This window comes from Argopecten irradians, chromosome 14, assembly GCF_041381155.1.
Source record: "Argopecten irradians isolate NY chromosome 14, Ai_NY, whole genome shotgun sequence".
NCBI classification, from domain to species: domain Eukaryota; kingdom Metazoa; phylum Mollusca; class Bivalvia; order Pectinida; family Pectinidae; genus Argopecten; species Argopecten irradians.
This window is the reverse complement of record NC_091147.1, coordinates 9,500,671-9,521,194: the sequence shown is the minus strand read 5'-3', so window position 1 is coordinate 9,521,194 and position 20,524 is coordinate 9,500,671. Positions and strand designations below refer to the sequence as shown.

Genomic DNA, 20,524 nt, shown 5'->3' with positions numbered 1-20,524 from the left:
AACAATTTTATAGCAAAAATTCATATTTAAATGACAAATGATCCAGACCGTTTTGGTTATGACATTCCTTCCTAACACTGTACTTCAAAATATTTATTTCCTTTGTTCCATGTTGACCATGTCAGTCACTAATGATACTAAAAGGTATTCTAGTGCATTCAGCCCTTCCACAACACAATTTCTACTCAAACTGTGACTATATCAGCGCTCTCACAGCCTGTGACAGTTTTCTGCAAGCAACCTTCTAGTATCTTCATCAGTTATAAGCTGAAATGACAGCTCAATTTGCTCAAAATTCTTTTGGCCAAAATGGTTGGAGCCCCTTTCATTGACAATACTACCAAATAGACATTCCTGATGATAAGGCTCAGTTCATTGCAAATACTACTCATCTATTCCATGTTTTAACAATACACAATAAAGAAAAATGGCTTACCAATTTATAGATTTTGATCTATTCCCAGAATTTTCTTCTTTTTTCCCCCTGTGAATTTATATTGCAACTCCATCAGGAGAAAACAAAGCTTGATGATGTTGCTCTGCGATCCCCAGAGATGTAGTCTGTGACAGACTTTGGGTTAAAACAGTGCTATATAAAATGTAGTGATTGCATCGTTGGAGGTTGAGCTGTGGTGCTCAGCTATCTTGGTTTTGTAGCTACTACAAGTTTATAAATACTGAAAATACTAACACAAATACACTTCCAATAAACAGTACACATAGTATGCCTCTAAACACAGTTGAATGCTGTTAAGTTACACTTAAAATTCTAAAAAATTTGGTTCAGTTTAAAATATTTTGATGAATATCACCTGGACCCAAATTTGTGAACTTTCCTTAATTTCACCTAAATTCTGTGTAGGGCAGCATCACTGATTTTAAAGTGAATAGTCCGGCAAAGAAAACCAGTCTAAATGCGTTCATTGGCCTTCCAAAAGTTCTCACATATTAATACGACGGTCAAGCTCTGCTTAGTTTCCCAGTTCTGACCATTAAAGTAAAGAAAAGTTGAAAGCATTGAAAGCGAGGCTGTGTGGAAATGTAACCATGGACATAGTGAGCTGGGAGGACGTTTTAGAATTCCCAAACTTTAAATCAATTTCTTCGTACGCAGACAGATTTTGGCGAGAGATTTTATTTTTCCATTTCATAAGAAATTATACTGGATACATTCACACCATTTTTACCGACTTTAGCCATCCTTGCCCGACTGTTCACTTTAAGTTCGGGAATGCTTGTGAAACTGGGCCCTAATGCTTCAAGTGGATCAATCTTGATTATGTTATCACTTTTACCGTGGTTGGCTAACTTCAAGAATTCATGGCTTAAACGCAACATTTGTAATAAATCACATTCAAAACTATTGCTTTCTACTGATTAGTTTCACCATAGTTTGCCAATTCCAAGATTTGATGGTGTAAAAGAAACTTTCGTCGTAAAGTACATTAAACACTTCACATGTGCTTTTTACTAAACAGGTTCTTGGTCCTTGATGAAGCTGACAGAATGTTGGACATGGGTTTTGAGCCCCAGATCCGTAGAATCGTGGAGAAGGATACCATGCCTCCGTCAGGCACCAGACAGACTCTCATGTTCAGTGCCACCTTCCCCAAGGAAATCCAGGTGAGTGGGGGTCCAGTGTCCTTAGCCAGTTTATTACCAACTTTGTTTTTATGAAATAAATAAATTAAGATTGATCTACAAAGGACAGATGAAAGACCTGTTAAACTGCAAGACATAACGACTGTTAAATATCAAATATATAAACACTTGTTAAACTGAAACGGGTCAAAGTGGCCAAGTGGTTTAGATGTCCCAAAATATTACCACAAGTCCTCCGCAAGTTCGAATTCCATTTTGGGCAGTTGGCAGGTATTGACTGCTAGTGGGTGGTTTTTCTCTGGGTACTCTGTTTTCCTCCACCATCAAACCTGACATGTCCTTGCATGACCCTGGCTGTTAAATTAAACAATCAATCAATTAAACTGCAAGACCAAATGACTATTATATCAAATATACAAACAATATCTTCCTATCACTTCACTGAAATAATTAGGGTTACAGTAGAAATAGTTTGTTGATGATCTGTGACTGGCACTGTCCATCACAGGACAGTTGCTAGGTAACAATGATAGGTTCGAAACTTTTCTCCGAATGCTTCCATCATTAAAGCATTCCACATATTCAAGAAATTCTTGACTTGAGCAGTATGTATCGCTAAAATTACCCAAAATGTTACACAGTATTTGGAAATAGAGACAGCAAAAAAGATTGTAACAAGTGTCAATGTTACAGATTCTGGCACGTGACTTCTTGGACAACTACATCTTCTTGGCAGTAGGCAGGGTGGGAAGTACCAGTGAAAACATTACACAGAAGGTGGTCTGGGTCGAGGAGGGTGACAAACGATCCTTCCTTCTTGATCTCCTAAACGCTGCAGGTTAGTCTTAAATTTTGATGATGCTTTTAAATGGTCTCATCACTTAAATTGAAATATACAAGAATTCTCATTTTAAATGTTTTAAACAAAAGTTAAAATTCTTAATTTATTTAATATATGAAGAATAAAAAAAAAAAGATCTTTGCATATGATATTTGAATTTTCTGTGAGTGTGTACTTGTATATATGCATGTTCATGTTTTTGTACGGCACATGTGTTGCATCAAATCATTAAAACAAGATACATGTGAAGTGATGTGTATTAGTATCATCATCAGCTGGCCCAGAAGCTTTGACTTTGACGTTTGTGGAAACTAAAAAAGGGGCTGATGCTCTGGAAGACTTCCTCATCATGGAGGGCTACCCTGCCACCAGTATCCATGGCGACCGCTCACAGAAGGAGAGAGAAGAGGCTCTGCGACAGTTCAGAAATGGTGATCGACCCATTCTTGTTGCTACTGCTGTACGTATTAAAATCCAATTGCTTTAGAGAAAACTTGCTTATTGTCTATTTTAGAAAATTTGAATGAATATTTAGGTTCAGCTAATATTAGTGGTGTTCTGATTTATTAAGTTCGTCGGGTATGGTTGGTTTGGGATGTTTAACCAATTAATCAAGTAAGAAATCTGTAATAGGGTTTGTCAGAATTGTCCAACATCATGATAAGAAGTGTATAATTAGCCAATTAATAAAACGCGTAAGAAATGTCATAGAAAACTTGTCACAGTCAGTTGCTTGTGTGTTTGTCGCTAATATCTTTTCTAATATCAACCGTCTAATCGAATTGAAGATTACATACGCACTACGCAGTGATGTGAACGTTCAGAGGCATATGATTTTATTTGTGAAATTATAAGCAATCTGATAACATGGCAACTCATGAACCTTGTTTTACAAATAAGACTTGTTTATACACCTCAAAAAAAAAATTTTAATCGATCATTGATTGGTTACACAAAACTGATGATCGATCATAATAGTTCAACTGATTCCCAACACTAGCTAATATTAGAATTGCTCTGCGATCCCCAGAGATGTAGTCTGTGACAGACTTTGGGTTAAAACAGTGCTATATAAAATGTAGTGATTGCATCGTTGGAGGTTGAGCTGTGGTGCTCAGCTATCTTGGTTTTGTAGCTACTACAAGTTTTTTCTCCCAAATGAAATTAAATAATCAAAGATTTGATCATTTTCTTACATCTACCATTACGATCATTATGCTACAATGTCTTTTGTAAACTAAATAACCTGTATTTGATCAACCAGGTGGCTGCTCGAGGATTGGATATCCCCAACGTTCGTCATGTTGTTAACTTTGACCTTCCAAGTGACATTGAGGAATATGTCCACAGGATTGGAAGAACTGGGCGTGTAGGAAACTTAGGTAATTGGTCCAACAGTATGTTTACAGAATTCAAATGTGCTACAAAAAGAATGAATTTCCATATGAAGGCTATCTAATATTGTAACTAATTGTTAAATGGCAACTGTAAACCAACTTTCTCTCATTGCTGTTAAATTTTGGGGTTTTAGATTCAAAACAAGTTTGCAGAGATTAGTTTTCTTGGAAAATTACAAATTATGGTATTTATATATATTTGGTAATTATTTATTGGTGAATGGATTTGGATCTTGAAATCTGAAAGTAAATTGTATGTGACAGAAAGTTGGTTTACATTGTGTAGCTATCAATCTGTTAAAATGTGAATGATATTGATACCTTAACACACAGGATTGGCCACATCGTTCTTCAATGAGAAGAACAAGAATATTATCCGTGACCTGATGGATCTGCTAGTAGAGGCACATCAAGAAGTGCCATCCTGGCTGGAATCAATGGCTTATGAGGCCAGGCCGTCCGGACCTGCTAGTCGCCGTGGAGGAAGAAGGTCTGTTACAATGATTTACCATTATTAATATTATTAAAAGAAAAATTTGCAAACAGCATGATTATATTTCACCATTATGGAAAAATATTGATAGGTTTCGTATGTGCAAATCTCAAGAAAGTAGTTCAAGCAAATGAAATTTTATTTTATAGAAACCATTAAATTTTGTATGCATAAAACAACCCAGGCAAGGGAATTGAATTGAAAGCATTTACCTTGCAAGCACATAAGCTGTGCAATTGTTTCCTAGTTTGTAAGTTAAAGGTATCAGGAACAGATAGAAAAATGGACTAGACTAAAAAAATTCTGGTACTACAACATTAACCTTTCAAATTAGAACTATAAGAATTTTTAAGATACTAAATAAGTTGCTTGATTGATAATTTTGTTAAAATAAATTCAGAAATTGTATGAAATGTGATTTATCTTTATTGTAGATTTGGGGGAACTGGATTTGGAGCCCGTGATTACCGTCAACAAAACAAAGCCAAGCCGGCCAATCCTGGGTATGGAAACTTCGCTGGCAGTGCCCCTCAAACAACGGGCTATAACCAGTTTAACCCAAGCTACGGAAACTATGGCGGATCTTACGGAGGTTCCTACGGGGGAGCACCCGCTGGAAACAGTGGCCCAGACTGGTGGGGAAACTAAGAACATTTGGAACAATTTGATGACAACCACATTTTGTTTGTTAACATGTTATCTTTATTTACACTATTGGTAACAGACGGCTAGAACCAGTGCTTGCTTATAAGAGGAGAAATATTTATAAATAAGGAACAGATGACATAACAAAATTAAGTAAGATTCTGCCCTCCTGATTTTAAAAGTATTGTGCAGTTCAATTGGAAAATCCACCTTCCCAAACCTGCACTATAAATCTTAGACTGGTGTTCTTAACATCAAACCCCAGAGAAAATTGATACATAATATCGGCCATTCATGTCAGTAGGAGGCTATTTATAGATAGATGAGGTAGAAGATGTTGAAATATCTGTGTCAATTGTGAGCAAATATAGAGGTCCATTTACATAAAATTATTCCTTTACTTTCAAATATCAAATATTCCAATATTGTTGTTTTAAGGAACATTTGTTTAATTCCTAAATTAACGAAAGTGTAAGCCTAATTGTGGGCACTTATTCCCATACTGGGGGTATTCCTTGCCAGTATTGGTAATCATTATGAAAACCTTTTCCAATAAATGGTGGAGAAGGTTTTTGGGAGGTGAAACTATTTCTTAATGTTTATCACTTTAAGCCTTTAATGGAAAATTAAGGGTAAGTTATCCTTGAAGAAAAATTCCTGCTGTGATGAACATATATAGTCCTTGGTAGACAAATCACATATTGGGCAGTTCATCTGCATTTTGTTTACTGTAAGTCGCCCATGTTTTGTCTGAAAGGTACCAGAGTATGCCTATTGGCTGTTCAGAATCCAGTTGATTGGCTGTTCAGAATCCAGTTGAACATGGGAGACTTTGCTGGAATGGTTTAAAGTAGAGATTAGCTGTTGCCTGCATAGCAAGCATTTATACAAAGTTTACTCACAACATATTGGTGAGTTTTGTTAAGTCTTGCCTGCTTGGTATGCTGAGACTAAGGTTTACCAAGGATAAGATCTCGACTACTAAGAATATCCATTCGTGGACCAGGTACTGTGTTTATATTCAGTCTCCAGTTTAGCTGATATTAAACTGTAGTTGTTTACTGAAATCGATAGCTAAATATATATAATATGTCCCTTGTTTATTTTTGTACCTTCTGCTTCCACAAGTTTACAATAAAATGGCTTTCTGCACAGAAATTTGTGCATGGTGATAATATGTTTGAGCCGACAAGGCTTAATATGTCTATTCCATTAAAAGGGGTGTAATATAGACAGATAGTTACATTAACGTGTATCACAATTTTATCCCATTAAGAGCATTCATCATGAACAAATAGATCTTAAGAATGTGCATCACGGACTATGAGAACGATAGCAAGGGTAACGTTTTCCCTCCTAAAGAACAATGGTCTTTTGTAAATAATACACTTGAGTGGTTTGTGCCGTGATAAATGGATTTGAAAACTGGTTCTAGTGCTGTTGCCACAATGTAGAGCCAGATATTTGTCATTTTTTCATGTATTTTTCTTTGATATTGTGTAGTATAAATATAGTAGTTTTGCAAAAACACTTGAATATAAATGCCGTCCTGTTTCAACATGAAGTATATTGTTCAATACAAAACATGACTTGGGTTTTGACAATTGGTGGAAAGAGATTTGTTTTGTCAAACTGAATTTGTGTCTTAAGATACATGTCTGTCCATGGGTACAGAAATGTCGGTGAATGGATTACAAAGCTTTTTTATAACAAGGAAAATGGTTGCATCATACAGCATTATTTTCCTTATCTTGTAGAAACTTGATTATTAAGTTGGATCAAGACAAAGAGGCTGTAAGCTAGACATGTTTTTCTAGCTGTTTCAGATTGACAAGGTTTCTCTTGTCAATGGAAGTTGGCATTTTATGATCTCTACGAGATGACAAACATGCATGTATCCGACATATTTTCAGTGTCAAGAGCATATTTTGACAATTTATAGAACTTTTTATTTTTAAATACAAATATTTTACTCTATGCGTGTTCACGAAAGGAGTGATGCATAGATAGTAATTATATACACTGCCTGTACATGTAATGCGTATATTGATCAACAAAATGTTGGTTTTAGGCAATCAGGGTTTATGTCCGTGTGTTTAGCAAGATTCTCTGTTTAATATCTGTTTTATCTTTGAGATGTCTTTATCAACAATCTCACTAATTTTTCCACATGGATTCAAAACATATATACATTGTTTTGACGATATGGGATCACGTGACTTTGATATTTTTCTCAAGTATGATTCTATCGCCTTGAGAATGGGGGTGACTGTATATTCCAGAGTCATTCCTTGGTATATTTATTGCACTGAGAGCATAGCAGAATGAATATGTATAAATATTTATCATTATGCAAGCGTACAATTGAATAATGTACTTATATGTTCACGACTAGAGAATACTCCAGCTCTTTCCGAGATATGATGTTGAGAGACAATCTAGTATGGTATAGATTTGATGGATCATGGGTTTCCCAACTTTTTTTTGTTTATTGTTTTCTTTTCAAATAACTTTACTTTGGAAAGATATGTAGATAACACAGTGGATTCATAAAGAAAATTGTCTGTGAAATAACTTGAATTGTTTATTTTCTCAGAAAATAACAAATATTTATAATCTTATAAAAACTACTCAGATTAGTGCAGTTAACACTGTTTTGATACACTGTAAATCAACTTAAGAAAATGAGTTGTTTTGCAGAAGTAATTTTAACTAATGAGTATTATTAATTACTGAATTATACATTCTGTATCAAGTTGATTAACATACTGATATTCGAGGCAAATTTCTTTAATTGTAGAAATGAAAGATTGACAGCATATTATTGATTTACTCATATTTGAACTTTTTATTATTGTTAAGATCTGGATTTGTATTTTATGCTTTCAAATATAAATGATGCATATACAGTGGATTATTTAATTTTAAATGTGCATCATGTTTCAATCAAAGCGAGGATCAATCCCGATTATCCTCTTCAGTATATGTAAGCATATCTGTGATTTGTCCATAGGACAAAGCATGGATGGATCAAATCCAGTCGATGTTGACTACAACTGTTGATGTTTCTCGAAAACCTCATTTTTGCTCTATTGAAACCATGCCACAATTATCCTTTTGTGAACTTGTCGCATACCAAAGTGTAATTTCGTCTTTCATTCAGGTCATGTTTTTAAATGCATTTGTTGTTGTATTTTATACTATTGTCGAGAATTTATAGTATATAATGCACAAATAATGTCAGAGATGCCAACAATTCTAATCTGAGTTATATATAGTCAAATTTCAATGATTATTAAAAAAAATCAGAAATCTGGATTTTAGACTTTGGTGCAATAAACTTTTCCAAGCATGTGTATTAGTATATATGTATGTCCATAAGTATATAGTTCATATGCATGTTCATATGCAGCAAGTCTTATTTCTGGCATTCAATTTCTTTGTCAGAAATTTCCTGGAAATGTGAAATTGCTGATGTTATTTGAGCACAAGCTCAGCAGGACCAATGATTAAAGCTGCATTATGTACTTAGCTGGGTGTTTCAGCTTGTGAAATAGGAGGTGTCCTTGTGACTGAGTTTAAAACGTCTCCCTGCCTCTTGTTGAAATTTTTTCAGAGGATAATATCACATGAATCTCATAGATTTTAGACTTTTTTTCTTTTTAAGTAGAAGTTTTGGAAAATATCGACTGTGATTCAAGTGTAACATGCAGATAAAAATGCTGTATAAAGTGACGCCAATATTTAAAGAAGAAAAAAGGAATTTTGGTTTTATGTCGGATGGAGAGAGTTCGTATCTTTGGTACTTTTTGCCAAAAATTCTTTTAAAGGTGGCAAAAATTTTCAATCAAAAAGTTACGAAATCCCGAAATAAAGGATTTGGATAAACTTTTTTTTTCTAAGGAAAAAAATTTCATCACTGATATTGTTAAGTCACCATTGTTTGATATTGCAATACTGTTATTTTGTATTTATACATTTTTGTACTTTTAATTGTTGGAGAGATAATGAAACATTCCAAATGTGTTCAAAGATGAAGGTTGATTGGTGTTATATTTTAATCATCATTGTTCATCTCTCGTGTACAACTCACTAGAGGCAGGCGAGCGGGTTAGTTAACAGTGATCTCAATAGAGTGTAGTCATGAGCCTCTTAATTTCTTCACGAGTACAAGTCCCACTCAGTGTGAAAATCCTTTGCATCTTTTGACGTCGAGAAATAATAATAATAAGTGGAATTAACTTGACGATTGTTTCCTCCTTGTCAAAGTGCAATTTTTGCTCTCATTGTTGTTTGAAGTAATTACAATAGTTTACAGTTTTTGTTTTCCAGTTTAATGAAGTATTTAAGAGTATGAAAATCTGTCTCTGTCCTTAATATATTTTGGGTGTGTAATAGATCTGTCGACTACCTTTACTGGTTACATTCTAAAATGATGTGATTGAATACCTTTGCACCTTGCTCAACATTTCAGTGCTAACTTTCATCTAATCATTAAAAGTCATCAGCGTATGCCTAGTCTCATTTTGAATGTAAAAAAAGCTGTCTCCAGTTGAGGAGATATGTCAAGTCCTTCACAAACAACTTGTGTTGTTAGTCAGTTTGAAATCACAGTACATATAATGGAACCAAACTGACTATTGATAAACTTCTAAACATGATTGTACAATACATATTTAGAAATCAAACTTTCACCCCTTATAACAATTTGTTTGCATTTTGAGATCCACTGAAAAACTTCCTTACAAAATCTAGTTTGTTTGGGGGAAAGCAAGGCTAATAGTCAATTTTCGGCGAATTCCACGTTATAAAATCTACTGTAAAGTTGTACTTGTGATATATGTCCAAATGTTTGGCCTTGAAACCAGTGTCATTTGACAGTGTAGCCGGCTGACCTCCCCCTCTGTAGTTGTATACCTGTTCTATTACCTTCATCCTCTGCCTGGCAGTCTCCTCATCAACCAGTCGTTATTCAAGAAGCGATTACATTGGAATATATGTATGTAACGTAGCTACGTTGTATATATATATATATATTTATTATGTAGCCCCATTGTATAATTCTGTCAGGATAACTAATACCAGTTGGTGCTTTGTTGAATTTTTATGCAACGACCGGTGACTCTCATCTCACTGTGTAACCGCTCTTCCATGACCCCCCCATTATAGAATGAAGTGATATTAGATACAATGTCTGTCATATGCATGTCCATAAATATATTATTTTCCAAAATAGCTCTTTAATAATAATGCGTGTCTGTGATTAACCATTTGTTATCATGCACGTTTTGTGCTGTTCTGTGCTGCATAATCTTGAATTGTCTCAGATTTGTTTTAATATGGACATGCTACCCATTTTTGTTTTTGTTAATATTTCATTTTCTTTTTTTTTTAAGATATATAGTTTTTTGAAACATTAGGGGACTACTGAATATTATATATACTTTAATAATCACAAATGGTGCTGTTAACATTTTTTGCTTTTTTTATTATTATTTTAAATCCTTTTAAAAAGTCATGTTATCGCCATTTATTCATACGAAAAGTATATATATGTACTTGGGACCTATTTAGTTGGTTTCAGTGAAAGTAAATATCGGATTACCTTCTAAACTTGCTTTAGATGATATAATGTAGGTACAAGTAAGAGACTCCCAACGATACTAAAAGGAATTAGAATACCTTGCCCAATTTCTGAATGTAATTTTTGTACCAAGTTACCTCCCCTGATAGTTGGTTTACCTCCCCTGATAGGTAGGTGGTTACACTAATGAGGAGAATTCTGTTGAGCAGAGGAAGAAAGCTTTGTGGCAGAGGATGAAAATACCATTGGGGGCTGTCAGTATATACATATCCTTGTATGATATTCAAAAGTCTCGTTTTCTTCTATAAATTCAATTCTGTTTGGAAAACGATGAAGGAAAATGTTATATATTTTGCTCTGCTGTTTATTTTGTTCTGCAATGACCACTAGATAGAGCAGAGTTGTAAAGGTGTGACATTTGACAATGCAATCCTATATAGATAGGATTTTGATGCAGTATTAGTTAATTCAGAAAGAGTAGCCTTGCCAATTTTTGTTTTAAAAGATTTTTAACCATTTCAGTACATTCTATGTTCATCAAAGTGCAGAGATTGCATGGTTTTGAATTTAAATTCTAGTCAGTGGTAGGCATGAACAAATTCCGATACATTGCCCAGACCAATTTGAGAGGTGCTTCACTATGATAGAAAATCCTATCACTTGACTACTGGGTGATATTGCTTTAATCAATGATATATTTCTGGCAATTTTGCGTTTTAGGAATTTCAAACAGTTCCGACTAAATTATCAAGGAAATATGTGAACCAAAGTTTTGGATTATCTTGAAAATGTTGGAATATTATTATTACTATTATTGTTTGATTATATTTCTGATATGTAACTGTTGAAACGGAAACTTATAGTGCTGTAATTTTTTGCTGCCACCAAAAATGTCCCTAGTCAAGTTGAATCTTCTGTGAATTGGCAGCAGATCATAGTTAACAGTATGGTATGTGAGAGGTTCCGGTCATTTTGTGGTAACAACTTCCTACCCAATTGCATAGGATCACTAGAACTTTCTAGCTAATTCTTGCAATTCATTGTTGAACTTTTTTTTAAACTGATTGGTAGTTCTGTGTATTGGGGAAAAAATTTAAGCCTGTTTGCAAACCTTTCAGATTATAGGGTCCAAGAAATGGACGAAGGAAAAAACATTTTGTGGTAAAAATAAAGTAAACAAATAATGTATTCCAAAAGGCAGTTCACTACACATTTCATTGTTGTTGATTTTCATCCTCGATTTAACCTAGTCTGTTATGAACAAACTGTTTGTTAATGACCTCAGTGTTTTGATGAAAGACTTTGTTGTTTACGACTGGTTATATATTAATTTATATACCTTGTTCCTAAAATTATTTACATATTAAATCTCATATCAGTTTTAATAAGGTTAATGACTGGACAAGATATATGCTTTTATTTTTTTGTTTAATTGAGAGATGGTACCTGAAACATACACAGTTGAATCTTATTACCATGTTCAATCGTGTAATAAATAAATTTAACTCATTCACCAATGAAGACACATTTGATGGCTTTTGAATCCAAGACTAGACCAGTCTGTGATGAAATTTCAGGGATGAAAATCCAAATTCCAACACTGTTATGTATTCTTTGGGGTAATGAGATTCAGGTGTATGTTTTGGTGATCTTTTCAAAAATTATAAGAGGAAGCCTATCTGAAGTACGATAAGGAGTGTTTACATAGATATGCTCACACAACGCTGAGTTGTTTGAAGGTGACTTAGTGTGGGAAGTACATCTCAGTGTTATGTTGTGCATCATCTATAAATCTCATTTCTAAAGCTGTTGATTCAAACTCTTAATATACACTTTCACTGTCTCATACAGATATTATATTTAATAAACAATTTTGAATAAATGTCACCTAGCAATGGTCTCAAATTTTTATGAGAAAAATTATATATGTTGCTATTAAAAACATTTGAGATAAAGAACAAATTTGTGAAAGTGGATATCATAAGAGTTTGAGCATGGAGACAATGTTGTAGAAATGAAAGTATGTTTATTTAGTAAAACCCAGAGAGCGAATCCAAATGTTGGGAGAGAGTTGTGAACTAAATGGGGCGGCATTGATGTGTTATTTTATATTTTGAATGTCTGGCTTGTGCACTGGTGTAACATGTCATTACAGCTGTGATGGAGTGCCATCACCAGTGCAGATCAAATATGGAAAAAAATATAAAAATTCAATTTGAAATGTGGTTGTTCAATTATGAATAAAAGACATGTCAGTTTATATCTGCGTCTCTTCATTTTTAGCCCACCATCATCAGATGGTGGGCTATTCAAATCCCTTTTTGTCGGTGGTCTGTCCCTCAGTCCGTCCTTCCTTCCGTCCGTCCGTTAACAGTTCTTGTTATCGCTATTTCTCAGAAAGTACTGAAGAGATCTGCCTCAAATTACATATGTAGGTCCCTCTAGGGCCCAAGTTGCGATATTGCATTTTGGGATCAATCGGTCAACAAGATGGCCGCCAGGCAGCCATCTTGGGTTTTGATAGTTAAAGTTTGTTATCGCTATTTCTCACAAAGTACTGAAGGGATCTGCCTAAAATTTCATATGCAAGTTCTTCTAGGGCCCTAGTTGTGCATATTGCGTTTTGGGACCGATCGATCAACAAGATGGCCGCCAGGCAGCCATCTTGGATTTTGATAGTTAAAGTTTGTTACTGCTATTTCTCAGAAAGTACTGAAGGGATCTGTCTCAAATTTCATATGCAAGTTGCCCTAGGGCCCTAGTTGTGCATATTGCATTTTGAGACTGATCGGCCAACAAGATGGCCACCAGGCAGCCATCTTGGATTTTGATAGTTGAGGTTCGTTATCGCTATTTCTCAGAAAGTGCAGAAATGATCTGTCTCAAATTTCATATGTTGGTTCCCCTATGGCCCTAGTTGTTTATATTGCATTTTTGGACTGATCAGTCAACAAGATCTGTCTCAAATTTTATATGTAGGTTTCCCTAGGGTCCTAGTTAGGCAAATTGCGATTTGGGACCGATAGATCAACAAGATGGCCGCCAAAGAGCCATCTTGGATTTTGCTAGTTGAAGTTTGTTACTGCTGTTTCTCAGAAAGTAGTGAAGCGATATGTCTCAAATTTTGTATGTAGTATGTTTGAAAAAGCTTGAAAAGCAGAGAAAAGATCCATCTTTCCATTGTCGGACATAGATCATTCTTTGGTGGGCGCCAAGATCCCTCTGGGATCTCTAATTACTTATTTGGTCTGGTACACCAAGTGACAGAATACTGGACTCTGATTGGTTAAACAGATGGGAACTATTTGCTGTAGTGCCAGGGAAATGGGCACTTCATGACGTGGAGCGAGTTTGAACTTTAACCTATTGTGACGTCGGTATTGCAAGATGTCATGAAAATGGCTTGTATAGGGGAAAGGAAACAGATGTTGCAGAAAATGGATAGCGAGTAGCAATGACAGTTCACTAGTTCTGTATTGATCTGCATTCTATCAGCTCACCTCGCCCGAATGCGCAAAGTCCGTCATCTGTCCGTCAAATTTTCACAAAAATCCGTGCTAGTCATAAATGGCTGAACGAATTTTGACCAAAGGTATGAAGCTTGCTTGAGTGAAGGAGAACCAATCTTGTATAAACGTGGTGCCCAACAGGAGAAAATTCGCAAATTCTTTGAAATCCTATTAGAATGAAGAGATTTTGTTCTAATTTGGTCTGAAGCTTGCTTGGGATACCAATTTTGAACAAACGGTTGGCCTGGTCCCTCAGGAGCCTGAGGGTTGGGGCCAAATATGGAATAAAGCAAATTCCTGAAAATCCTTCCGTAGAAATATATAGATTAAGTTTGAATTTAAAGCCGTCAAGTTGGCATCGTGTGTTCTTGGCCCGCAATGGGTGAGCGATATAGGCCCAATGGGCCTCTTGTTTGTATGTTGAGGACGCTATTTCATCCCTTGACCAAAGTGCCACCCGCCGGGCCGCTACAGGTAAATAATCAGAAACAATACAGCAGTGGTAAATTTTATAAGGTCCTACACCATATTACAACTGTATTGACACTACACCTGGGTTGCTAGCTCGAAATCAACGTATGGCCACAGGCTTTTGTCTCTATGGATACACGGACACATCTTCATGTGTAATACTGTTATCAATTTAGGGTCACAGGCTTTTGACTCTATAGATATACGGACACATCTATGTGTGTAACACTTAGTCAACATAAGGCCACAGGCTTTTGACTCTATAGATATTCGGACACATTTGTATATGTAATACTGTAGTCAACATAAGCTCATAGGCTTTTGACTCTATAGATATACGGACACCTCTATATGTGTAATATTGAAGTCAACGTAAGTTCACAGGCTTTTGACTATAGATATACGGACACTTCTATATGTGTAATATTGAAATCAACGTAAGGTCACAGGCTTTTGACACTTTAGATATACGGACACCTCTAAATGTGTAATATTGAAATCAACGTAAGGTCACAGGCTTTTGACTTTATAGATACACGAACAAATCTATATTATAATACCGTAATGAATGTAAGGCAGTTATTAACAGTACCATGCTCCGAATTCCCGAAACAAAAGTGCAGACTTAAGTAAAAACTTAGTGATCGTGCCCATAGGCATTATTTTTTTTATTATCATTCTTATGAAACTTATAGGAAAATAAAATGACTTTAGTCTGTTTTGGCTGAAGTTTTCGAAAAATCGGCGCCTGATGGTACATCAGATATGTTGGGCAATTCAAATAGCCTTTTGTGGTCTGCCGTCTGTCCCTCCGTCAGTAAACATTCCTTGTTTTCGCCTTTCTCAAAATACTGAAAAGGTGTTTCTAAAAATTCATAAGTAGGTGTCCTATTGCAAATAGTTGTGCATGTCACATTTTGGGACTGATCAGAAAAAACCAGGCAGCTATCTTGGGTTTTGACAATTGAAATGGTCAGCTGCTTGGCCCTTTGACAAGATTTAGTGATGGTTTTCGGTAGTGGTGAGACTAGAGCTGCAGGAAGGCGTCAAATAGAAGGGTGGTAGTACAGCGGAGAGAAGGGAACTGAGGAGGGGGAAGAGAGCAGGTGTTTCACAGTGGTAGAGATGGGCAGCCAACGTTTATAAACAGATACGGGTGGAGATGAAAGACAGGAATTTCACTAATATAACGTCTGGAAGGGGACACTCTTGTTGTTCCAACTCATCCTAATAGCAGTAAGTGTGGTTTGACTTAAAAAAAAAAAAAAAAAAAAAAAACTCCAGTGCCATCGGCGTCAAGAAGATACTGCCATCCTATAAGGTGGTCCTTCATCAAACAATTATCTATGGAAGTCCTCTGTACAGTAGCCCACACACTGAAAGTCAGAAAACAATTGTGCGCTGGTCGACATACCTGTATCGCCTTTGGCAGGTGAGAAGAGAAACCAAACACACCACTAAGGACTAATTATAAAGGAGCGGGGAAATAAGCGACCGGACTCTATCGGTAGACGTGCAGATGAAGCTAGAATAGCCAAGTCTCTTGAGACCAGAAATGCTTCTCCAGAACCACACGGAAACTTGATCTTGGTAGAACTGGCAGTACTGTGGGAGACAAAGATACAACAGATCTACGAGAAAGAGACAGCAAAATATCCAGATATGGTCGAGCAGACCGTGCAAGGAAGTATGAACCAGGGGGTTCCTAGAAGATGTTGGTATTCAGGGAAGAACTCGAAAGCAGGTAATCAACAACATAACAGAGCGAGCGATCGGCGTGTATAAGGGAAATCGGCAGTACTGGAGGACTTGAGATTATTCTCCCCTTGTTGCCCCGCCATCTCAAGGATGTTTCTAGTTTGGCAGAGAGTGACGCCCAACTTTTAAGCCCAATGTCAACTACAATATTCAAATGTAGCGTTATCTGATTCTTTTGATGTACATAAAAGGACCAAATTAACTGCTCAGGAATTTTCGCAGACAGAGCCCTCAGTTTTGCTATGATATAACCAAGGGGTGGCTATTATGACGGTGATAGTAGCCCATGGAGTATCGAGGATGTGGCACCCCGTGTATGAGAAAGCAATAAGTGGTGTGTCAACACGTCGTACAGTGATCAAACGAACACTTATAGACGACAGGTGGTTCGGAAGGAAGAACAGGACATTGAGGGATCGAGACGAAGGCACAAAGAAAAAAGTGAAGGCAGCTCAGGAGAAAACAACTGACCAATTGATCAAAGGCCTGCAGAGACTTACTTTGAATATTTACAGAGAGTGACTCTCATCTTTAAAACCGTATGTACCGTTATCCGATACTTTTGATCTACATTAATGGACCAAGCTATCTGCTTATGTGTTGTAGCATATGGCGGCAGTGATAGTAACCCCTGGAGTACAAGGTATCGAGGACGGGATGGATGTAACGACCCGAGAGTAATAATAATCCCTGGGATATCGAGGATACTCAGACACACGATGTCAACTATTTTAATCAAGTACGGAAATGAAGACGAGGGATTCGTCAACTACCAACTTTAAAGGTTGAGAAGCCTTTCAAAAATCACAGAAAAGGGATTACTTCATCATATATGTACTGGTGTTTTCCAGTCTGTATGAAGGGGTCACGGTGGCCTAGTGGTTAAGATGTCTCGACATATTACCACAAGCCCTCCACCTCTGGGTCGCGAGTTCGAATCATATAATCGGTAGTTGCCAGATACTAATGGCTGGTCGGTGGTTTTTCTTCGGGTACTTCCTCTTTCTTCCACCAACAAAGCTGGCACGTCCTTACATGACCCTGTAAGTTAAGAGGACGTTAAAATAATAAAACCCAGTCTATATGATGAGATAATTCCGATTATAGTACCATGTGTGGATGATGTAATATATATATATATATGAAGATAAACTTTATTTCTTTTACAACGATTACAAAACAAGTTATACAACTTATGCAAATCACTCTCGATCGCCCGGATGTAAGCGCGCGAGGGGTCTTAGTGTGGGAGGAAACCGAAGTGCCCGAAGAAAACCCACGTGATCGGACAGGTGACCCCTAACCTTTTCGCATTTGTGCCGGGGATCGAACCCCGGCAGGCTAGGTGAAAGGCGTAAAATATTATCGTCGAACTTTAGTAAGTCCAAAATACGATTTTTAACTCTAGTCTAAAATGATTAGCTATTTTAGCTTTTATGGTTAAATCGTAAGGAAAAAAAAAGAAGAAAGAATAAGAACGTAGAGGTAACTGGTTGAATTGTAAGTTTTCTAACCAAAAACGGAGGACCTGGGAATATCACAGATGTAACGCAATTAACTATACCATTTTTTTCTCGGTTTAAGATATGAGCTTCTCAAAAAGACAAAAACATATGGAAGTACCTGACAAATTTAAATTATAGTAAGCCAAGTAACTTTTATTCCGAATTTCCAATTTCGGAAATTTTAATTCCGATATGGGGAATTCTATTTCCCGATATCGGAAATTCTATTGCCGATTTCGGAAATTCTATTGCCGATATCCGATATCGGAAATTACTTTTGATTTCTGATATCGGAAATTCTAATTCTGATATCGGAAATTCTATTCCTCATATCGGAATTAGAAAACAATTTCAATTTCAGAAATTGTATTTCCGACATCGGGGATTTAATTTCCTATATCGGAAATTCGAGTTATTCTTCCAATCAAATTACTAGAGGGAAAATTTCTGATATCGGAAATTCAATTTCTATTATTAGGAATTACTAAGATTTTCCGATATCGATCGGGATCAGAATTTCCAATATCGGAAATAGAATTCCTGATATCGGAAATAGAATTTCCCATATCAGAATTAGAATTTCTGATATGGAAAATTGTTTCTAGTTCTTGATATCAAAAAAAGAATTTCCGATAACGGAATTAGGATTTCCGATATCGGAATTAGAATTTCCGATAATTCAATTCCGATCGGAAACTTCAATTCCGATATAGGAATTAATAAAATAAAAAGCAACTTGGCTTACCATAGTAAGTTTCGATACATCAAACCATCAAAATAATAAGCAATATTTCTAAAATGCCTTTACAAAAAAAAGCTAATATCTACATAAAGTTCAATCATCAAACTATAATATCTTCTGGATATATCTCACGGCGCGTGACCCAGTTTCGGTTACGCTGTCATCATGATCAGAGCTCACTGATGAGTGTACGGAGACGTCAAGTGCTGCGTATTTATATATACATCTTTTTATTACAGTGGTCACGTTTTTCACTCATTTGTACCTGTTAATTCCTTTTCGCTGTGTGGCACAACAGCATGTTGCGGTGAAATGACTTAGATTTCTATTTTCTAATTCAGTGGCGTAGGAAGATGAAACGTAATGGGGGGGGCAAAGGTCCTCAATATTTTGTAACACCCCCCCCCCCCCCCCCGCCACCGCACCTACAGGAGGAGATTAATTCAACTCCCAACCATATATGTTTTATGTACATTTTTCATATATCAGTAAATTTAATCCTTGTACACATTTATAGACAGTGGGGGTCGCTATAAAAGGATATTAACGAATACGCAAATTGGCCAGATTAGCGTGTGAGCGCCGAAGGCGCGGGATTTAAGTGTTTTAGGTGTCTGAGGGTGACCCCCGGAAAAAATATAGTAATTTAGAATGGCTGAGATGAGTTTTACAATGTATTTTGATGATTTTGCGAGCGCCCGAAAGCGCGGGATTTTGGTGTTTGGGGGGTCCGGGGCCTCCTCTAGGAAAAATATTACGATTTAGAATAGCTTAAATGAGTTTTGATGAATTTGCGAGCGCCCGAAAGCGCGAGATTTTGGTGTTTGGGGGGTCCGGGTGTCTACCCCGGAAAAAAATTACGGTTTAGAATGGCTGAGATGAGTTTTACGATGTATTTTAATGATTATAAAGCGTTCTTAACATGGTAATTTTTCTATTTAAAGCTGCTTGCATTTAGAAATGATAATTGTGTCGTCAAAACATTATGCAACCCTACTCGATCTGAATACACCGGCTTCACACCATCGGCACATGGTTGTGTAACATAAAAAATGAATTAATATTGTCTCGCTAAGACATAAACAAATTGATCTTTTAAGAGAATTTTTTTAGGTAGTACATAAAATCCTGTGTATTGAATTTTGACTAGGCCTATTTAAGGTTTGTCATTATGTGCTTGAACGTTTTAGGAAATACGCCGCGCAGCGGAAAATTTTCTAGAATGAAGTACGAAAAATGTGCAGGAGGACCCTTTTTTCTTTCAAATAAACATTTTTAGAAAATTTCAGTCGGCGAAAATGGGGGGGGGGGGGGGGGGGGGGGGGGGGGGGGGGGGCTTCCTACGCCCCTGTAATTAGTTTACTGTTTACGTACGTGTTTAAAAATATATATATTAAGATATATTTCATAATATATGGGGGTGGGGAAGAAAAAGAAATGTCATGTTATTGTTAAAGAGAAGAAAAATTTCAATTTAGAGTGTTTTTTCTTTAAATTTATTTTGAGATTTTTGTAATTAATTACATTGTACTATCTAAATATCTGATTTTAGAGTTGTTTCAAATAATTATAAAAATAAACATTGGAGTTAAAAAATGAATGCTAAAGGAATGTCAGAAATGTCACTTTGTATGGAAAACAACATAAAACAGAATAACAGTCTGTTTAAGATCAGTTCAAGTTTCGTTCATTTTGTCAGTCTAATCAAAAACTTCCTCGTTTCGCTAGTCGGTTCCCGATCGCAGGAGTTACCTCCCCTAGTACAGGATTTTTACCTGAGGGTGAAAGGTCAACATTGCTATTTTGCGCAAGGATGCAGTTTCATAATTTATTTTCGTACCATTATTAAAATTGTGACCACATAAGCACGTTTTATATCACCGAGTGTTTATGTTATTGATATTAAAGACGCATTTTCGCCACATTCTGAAACGAATGAAGGTGATATGAGAACTATATTTGACTGCTCATTTACAC

At 36.1% G+C, this 20,524-nt stretch overlaps 1 protein-coding gene across 11 annotated transcripts in view; it reads left to right on the top strand.

Moving 5' to 3' along the window:
- The window catches only part of LOC138308224 (ATP-dependent RNA helicase DDX3X-like), a 28,112-nt gene extending 15,290 nt beyond the window's left edge, over positions 1-12,822 (top strand). For 8 of the 11 annotated variants that reach the window (XM_069249204.1, XM_069249199.1, XM_069249203.1 and 5 more), the window contains 6 exons: positions 1,479-1,623; positions 2,296-2,440; positions 2,707-2,903; positions 3,708-3,825; positions 4,174-4,330; positions 4,768-12,822. In XM_069249204.1, the coding sequence (XP_069105305.1) occupies positions 1,479-1,623; positions 2,296-2,440; positions 2,707-2,903; positions 3,708-3,825; positions 4,174-4,330; positions 4,768-4,981 (976 nt within the window). In that variant the 3' untranslated portion in view covers positions 4,982-12,822. The remainder of the gene's footprint in view (positions 1-1,478; positions 1,624-2,295; positions 2,441-2,706; positions 2,904-3,707; positions 3,826-4,173; positions 4,331-4,767) is intronic. The other 3 variants (XM_069249200.1, XM_069249205.1, XM_069249195.1) reach the window with 1 other exon arrangement.
- Positions 12,823-20,524: the final 7,702 nt, after the last annotated feature.